This window comes from Sander vitreus, chromosome 20 (genome assembly GCF_031162955.1).
Source record: "Sander vitreus isolate 19-12246 chromosome 20, sanVit1, whole genome shotgun sequence".
Lineage (NCBI taxonomy): Eukaryota > Metazoa > Chordata > Actinopteri > Perciformes > Percidae > Sander > Sander vitreus.
Window position 1 is genome coordinate 13,117,447 of NC_135874.1, and position 7,342 is coordinate 13,124,788.

The following is a 7,342-nucleotide window of genomic DNA, read 5'->3' on the forward strand; positions in this document are numbered from 1 at the left end:
CTGCCAGAGAAGTGCTGATTTAACTCTGGTCATTTTGAGTACATAGTATGTAGTATTAATGGTTGTAAAGCATACTCTTTCTAGTTATTTATTATTATTTACATATCCATCCTTGGAAGAACTGGAGGATACAACACACCAAACAACAAAAGCAGAAGCAAAAACTTATCCAGACTAGGGCTGGGCAATATATCAATATTATATTGATATTGTGATATGAGACTAGATATCGTCTTAGATTTTGGATACCGTAATATCGTGATATGACATAAGTGTTGTCTTTTACTGGTTTTAAAGGCTGCATTACAGTAAAGTGATGTACTTTTCTGAAGTTACCAGACTGTTCTAGCTGTTCTATTATTTGCCTTTTCCCCACTTAGACATTATGTCCACATTACTGATGATTATTTATCTAAAATCTAAGTGTGAAGATATTTTGTTAGAGCACCAATTGTCAACCCTAGAATATATCGAGGTGTTTGGTCAAGAATATCATGATATCTGATTTTCTCCATATCGCCCGGCCCTAATCCAGACAAAAGCTATTGTTTTATTCTTGTTTTTTAATCCTAGAATAATGTTAAAATGCTGATTTTACTGTTGTCCCCAGCTGACAGGGAGAAGGTGTGTATGCAGTGTCAGAGCAGAGGGTTGCCTATTTGAAATTCACAGCAGAAGCCCAAAAGCCAAAGTACCATGGCCCCATCCACTGTCTGTTTACCTTTGCCCATGAAGAAGTTCTGGGCCTCTACAGGGGAGCCCAGGCAAAGGAAAATTGACACTTCCACTGTATGATCATAAGATATGTTTTTGGTTCTTCAAGTACAGTTTAATTTTTAGTCTGGGCTTTGGAGAAACTTCTTTACTTAGACCATGCTTAGAGTAAGAGTTATCTTGAGTCAACACGCTTTTGCTGATAACAAATACATTTGTTTTAGTTCCTTTGAGTAAGACACTGCTAGCCTCTTTATTTGTATGTGCTCAAACGTCTCATAATATAAGCAGATTTCGCAACAATGTACATTTGTACTCTGTTTTAATTGTCATTCATCCTGAACTGATGTCAGGAAGAGGCGAAGGGCTTGTGACGTTACAGCAGCGCTGCAAACACAAACACTTAATGAAAACAGATGTGTACATTTGGTGCAGAGTGAAGCTAACAAGTAGCATGCCAATTAGCATAAAGGTGAGGGCAAATGCCATGCTTAGTTTGACACAGACACACAACACTGCTCCAGTAATTTACATTTCTCTCCAGTCCTGATGCAAACTGTGAGAAAATGGCCCTCTTCCCGTTACAAATTACAATAACCTTAAAAGATGGATTGATTATTTGCTCTTGTACTGAAATTAGTAACATGATGAACTTTGGCATCTCAGTTGCTCAAGCAGACTAGAAGTTAAAATTTAAAGGTCTGGGTGTCATGAACTGCTTGACTGTCTCATCTGTGACTTGTTTGCGTCGCTCTTGATGCTGCGCAATCATTGGCTGCAGAGTCTCAATCAAAATCTTCTTCAGTTCTCCCGTTAGGAGAGCTCCACTTGTGTAATCCTGTAGGGAGGAGAATAAAGCAGTGGGAGTGGATGGGAGGGGTGTGCAGTAAGGAAGATGAAGAGCTCAAGGGAAGTTACAGAAAGCAGAACAAGAGGCAAGGTCGTAGAGAGAATAAGGAAAACAGATGAAAAAGTGTGATTAGCAACAGAAATAAAGTTTGGAAGATATCATTTGTTTTCTCTGTTCTTCACACCCTCACCTGTCTGATCTTCTCCAGCTGTTCATCATCCTCCAGGAAGAAGGTCAAGTACATGAAGGCAACGTCTACGTCTGGGTTTCCACCATACTTTCTGTGCTCTTCCACTGTGTCTTTCCCCCCCGAAAATGCATGTTTGTTGACCTGTGAGTAATGGTTAAACAGATCAGTCAGCAATCATAGGCAATTTAAATCTGACTAGTAACTACTGATAGTAATAGGGCCTGTTCCATTTCATTCATACATACTGCCACATTACAGCACAGTACTAAGTGCATGGAATTTATTAGAACTTTATATCAATGCTGGAGTGAGTCGCATCTTTAACGCTGTCATTTCTGATTTAAAGCTGAATGCTAACCCTAAACGACGACACGGTGATGGTTGAAACCAAATAATGCAACCACGTAAACGTAACGCTTAAAAACAGCATAACATATAAAATAGTAATGATTGTCAAAGCTTGTGCGTTAATTAAATAGTAATTCATAAAATGTAATAATGCAACTACGTTAACGTCAATGCTCGTATATAGGCAATTTAAATCTGTAACGATTGACAGTAATAACTAGTAATAGTGGCACCTTGTTTTTGAGCTGCTTAGGTGTGTCAGTGAGGAAGATAGAGGAGTTGGCATCACTGGCACTCATCTTGGTCTGCGCCCCCTGCAGGGCTGGGAAGAAGGTGGAGTGCAGCAGGGCTGGTTTGGGATAGCCGATCCTTGGAGCTACATCACGGGTCATCCTAAAGTAGGGATCCTGGACGAGTGAGAGGAAAGACACAAATATGATGCAAGTATTTAGTATTGTCCATAGGCATGTTTATAATTAACCGTTTAACCGACATTAAGAATTTTTATCGATTAATAGTTAATAGTTAATAAGTTAAAAACAATATTATTAAAAAAGAAAAGAAAAATAGGCTATACAATCAATTTCTCAACTGCTAGTTAAAGTGGCAATACTTAAGGCTGGATTGCACCAACAAGAATTCATTTTTAAACCCTTTTAAATAATAGTTTAATTTTAAATCATGTTACATCAAACTTTAAAACTAATTTAAAATTAAGAATTATTCAATTTAAACCTCTCTTTAAATTAGGGCTGTGTAGAATCTGGCGATATGATCCGTATCACGATACATGGGTCACGATTCAATATATCGCAATATATTTCGATACTGTGCGTAAGGCGATATATTGGGATTTTTTGAAAGTATAATTTTAGAAAAACTAATATTTAAAAAAAGACATGATGTGCATAGAAGTCAACAAAGTTTACTTTAGGTAAACAATTCAGTACACAGAAAATCAAACTGCCAGTTTGGGATTGTGGTTCACAGGTTCTTAGTGAGCAAATTTTTATATGCTAAAGTAGGCCAAAGTTCAGCCATAGCTACATTGTTAGCTTCTAGCAAAAAGTCAGGCACTGCTAGGCACTGTTAGGCAAGGACACTAGTGGTGCATCTCAGCATAGCCATCTGCTTGTCATAACTGTTAATGATCGGTTAACAAGGGCTGGCTATTATGTAAGAAAATAAAAACTATATTAGCATTCCTAATTGTCATCTATTACTGTAATGCTGTCCTGACCTGGTCTATGGCGCAGGGGATGAGACACTGTATATCCTTTCTGCCTTTGAAGATCTGTGGGAAAGAGCTACTAAAGGAAGGGGCTGCCTGGATGGCTGGGAAGCTGATCTTTCCTGGATGGATAAAAAAAAATGATAGAAATCATAAAGAACCAACAATGTATTCACACAATTATACTTCAGGATCAGGAATAATATAATGGAACAAAAACCACAAACACAGCATGACACTGGCACATTTTGTACATCGAAATGAAACATCAGTAACATTTTTAGCTACTATGAAAGCAATCAAAGAATAATTTGTCTTTTAAAGATGTCTTAGTCATCAGTTGTCTTACCAATGCAGTCACTGTCTGTAAAGCCAAAGATGCCTTTGACCTGGTTGAATGTCACATGCTTCTGGATCTTTACCACATTTCTGTAGAATTCAGGGGTTGCACTGCAGAAAATACATTGAAGTTAACACATTAAAAAAAACAACAACTCTGACTTAAATAAAGACATTCTATGCTGTTTATGTGAACAAATGCCTTTTTTGTTCCCATAACCAAATACCATCGTTCACATTTATTAATTTTCATTAATAAATATGGCAAGGCATCTGTGCATCCTATGAAGCCTCAGCAGTAAGGTCTGCCTGGTGGGAATATAAAGATAGTTTTTGCCATATTTTACCCCATGTAGTCGAGGTCAGAGAAGATGAAAGTTTTGTTGACATCAAAGCCACAGGCAATGATGTCCTTGGCATTTTCCACAGCGAAGCGGTGGCAATCTTCTAGTGTTAGATCCTTCCACAGGTACTTCTCATCATCAGTCAACTGGATCACCAGGGGGATGTCAAACACATCCTGCAACCATCTGCAACAAGGAAGTAGGTTTCAGTTCTAACTTCATTCTCATAATTTGAGATGGCGCCTTGCTGATGTAACATTTAAACTAGCCTTTAGTTAGACAGCTCTTTGGTATTAATACATCAAAGAGGGAGAACTCACTTGGTGAAGATGAAGGGGATGAGGTGACCAACGTGCATGGCCTCCGAGGACGGACCTCTGCCAGTGTAAAGGTAGAAGGACTTGTGCTTCTCATACGCATCCAGTACCTGCTGCATATCTCTGCCAGAAACAGCGATAATAGAGAAGTGATACACTGATGTGTCATTCCCACATGAACTCTCATCATCATCCGTTTGACTTAGTAGGAAAATCTGAATGAAAGATGCTGCCCTTAAAGAAGTATTTCACCACTGGACAGGGGGCTTTTGATAAAACTGGGCTGTCTATGCAGTAAAATGGCGCAAACCAACTTTTTAAATTGGTGCTACATGACCAGTGAAAAAAACAAAAAAGAAGCTGTGATATTCTCTTTCGTTTAAAAAGGTAGAAAACCTACAACTACAAGAATGCACTGCACCGCACCAATAAACGCTCCCGCTGGTGGGTGACGTGATGTGAGCGGTCGACGACTGGTAACAAACTCTTCTTGTATTTCAGCCAAACAGCGCACTAAAATATGTTTCTGAAAGCATTTTACACGGGGAAAAGGTAATACAGTAACCAAATCTTGTTTTATATTTGATCTGCACTGTCTAGTTTTACAGTTGAATCTGAGTTCGGTCTGAGTTTGAGAAAGAGAGGCGGCTATTTCTCTCGATCCGCTTGTATACTCCATACTCGTTTCCGTATGCGGAAATACAGTCTGTAGGGCCAGCAGCAAACCCGGAAAAAAGTGACGTGTTTTACGTCAAATGCATCACTTGGTGGTTGTCCTGCTGGCCTGTGAGGAATGAGATCTGGGCACTGGTTAGAGGGAAGTTCAACATAGTTTATTTACACATACTACCAACATAATTATGATACAAAGCTGGTTGTTTATCTGCAGAGTATACCTTTGAGAATTACTGAATGACTATAGATGCACCACACGATAACTTGTAATTCACCCATACACAAATAGTCAAGAATTAGGAAAACATGAAGAGATCACGTTAAGTTCCTAAAATGCTGACCTGTGTGAGAAGAAGATTCCTCTTCGTAGAAAGCGGTGAGGCTTCTGTCCCGAGACTTTTTCTATTCTGTCCACCAGCTCCTTGTCAACTTTACTGCTGCCAAACCTTACTGAAGAAAGTCATGACACAAGGTAAATTGTGTAAATTGTGCTGTTGTATAGCTTAAATTACCCCATGGATGGAAATAAATAACTGACATTCATATTTCAACAAAGTTAAAAACATAAAATATATACATTTGCCATAGAACTTCAGCTCTTAAGTGAATGCCACCCTTGAAGTTTGAATCTTACCTATGAGTTTGTCATAATCCACTCCCTTGGCGTTGCTAGTGGAAACGTTCCATGGGTCAACTGTATCTTCATCATCAGCGCCATCTGCTGCTGGCCCATTGTTGGGGGCAACAGAGTTTTCTGAGGGCGGACAGCCTGCTTTGTAATCCTGACCTGTCATCTGTTTGTAGTCTACTTTCAACTTTAGCAGCAACTGAACAGCAGCATCAATTTCGGCCTGTGGAACCCAAACACTGCTGTCAGATAACACACAGATAAAAGCAGGCCAACAGAATCAAATGGCACTGTAAAATCTATTCTCATATTTTAAAAGGGTCAGTTCATCCAAAATACATAACTATGCAGATAGTTTTGGTTTCAGCTGGCATATGTGTTTCTAAGATTTCTCTGCGTCTCCCTAATGCAATGGAGGTGAATGTATTTTGTGGTGCTTACAACATTTAAAAACATATATTTAATATTATATAAAAAAAATTCAATAGCCATTGTCTTTCCAGAAAACAATGTCCAGGTTACTGTGGGAAATCCACAAACGTTTAAAAAGTTTTAAATGGAACTTTCTACCAATTGTTGAAATAGTCCCTGTGAAAACTTTTGACAGCATGTTCTGTGGATTACCCAGAGTAAAGGGATACAGCTTTTGAAAAAAATATGTTTTAAATGTCAATTTTTAGTGCTGGCAGTTAGGGGTATCACAGTGTATGTAGCTTTATATCACAATATTGACATATTTTTTATATAACACATTTTCTGATAATCAATTGACAATTTACTAATGGGTAAAATAACTAGAAAGGAATGGCTAATCCAGTAAATGAAATACTTTATAAATAAAAGTGCCTTACACTGATGCAAAAATCTTGTCAAAATCAGTCCAGCTCACTGATTTGCAACATTGCTCACAATAGTCGAATACACACAGAGATAAACAGCTACCATTGTATAAACTGTATGGCAAAATCTCTGATGGTACACAAATGTCAGTAACAGTTTACAAGCACTTACTTTATCTGCTTTAGCTGTTTTCAAGGTCCTGACTTCGTCTCCTTGTGCTGTAAGTTTCTCGTAGAGCTCCAGTGGACTCTTGGATCCTTCCCCGTCTCCCTGGCAGTCCGTCATCTTCTTCACACCTGCCAGGTAATAGTAATAAAGAGGTTAAAAGTAATTGCTGACCAAATTTATAACATAAATGAAAGCTGCATGTTCTAAATAGCACATAGTATAACATTTACAAAATTACTGAGGTATTATCTGTTCTAGCATTACTGTATCTCCATCCACAGCAGGTGAGAATTGTCCCATATGTGAACATACCACAGCTAACATGGTAAGTTAGAGCTACTGAGCTAGCTAATCGTCTGATACTACCTATAGATTTACATCACGCTGTCGTATTTCATAAATGATAAAATTATTAAAATTACATTAAATAATAAGAGTACAGTTAGCTAATGTAATTCATGATTAAATAATTGACTAGCCAGCATACCGTACAATATACTTCACACACAGCTGACAGATCATTCAACTTGCATCAGCCTGAGAGAGGTAGTGTTTGGATAAAATTATTCCCAGGCAAACAGGCTTCTTCAAATGTTCCGCTATAAATAAATAACTGGAAAAGTGCCACCTTTGAAAACTCTGTTTACTGAATTTAATACGCAGACGGTTTTCTATATTTTGTCATCTTAATTTCATAG

General features: G+C 38.1%; 1 protein-coding gene across 3 annotated transcripts; it reads right to left on the reverse strand.

Moving 5' to 3' along the window:
• Positions 1-942: 942 nt before the first annotated feature.
• On the reverse strand, positions 943-7,239 carry wars1 (tryptophanyl-tRNA synthetase 1). 3 transcript variants are annotated; one of them, XM_078278257.1, is made up of 11 exons: positions 7,153-7,239; positions 6,648-6,772; positions 5,643-5,859; positions 5,350-5,458; positions 4,337-4,456; positions 4,020-4,202; positions 3,683-3,783; positions 3,343-3,455; positions 2,336-2,509; positions 1,755-1,895; positions 943-1,552 (listed from the first exon to the last, which is right to left on the reverse strand). In XM_078278257.1, exons 2-11 carry the CDS (start codon positions 6,759-6,761, stop codon positions 1,394-1,396), a joined length of 1,431 nt encoding a protein of 476 aa, XP_078134383.1. In that variant the 5' UTR covers positions 6,762-6,772; positions 7,153-7,239; the 3' UTR covers positions 943-1,393. The 3 variants fall into 3 exon arrangements, with proteins under 3 accessions (XP_078134383.1, XP_078134381.1, XP_078134382.1); XM_078278255.1 differs by having other exon boundaries at positions 7,132-7,236; XM_078278256.1 differs by having other exon boundaries at positions 7,137-7,219.
• Positions 7,240-7,342: the final 103 nt, after the last annotated feature.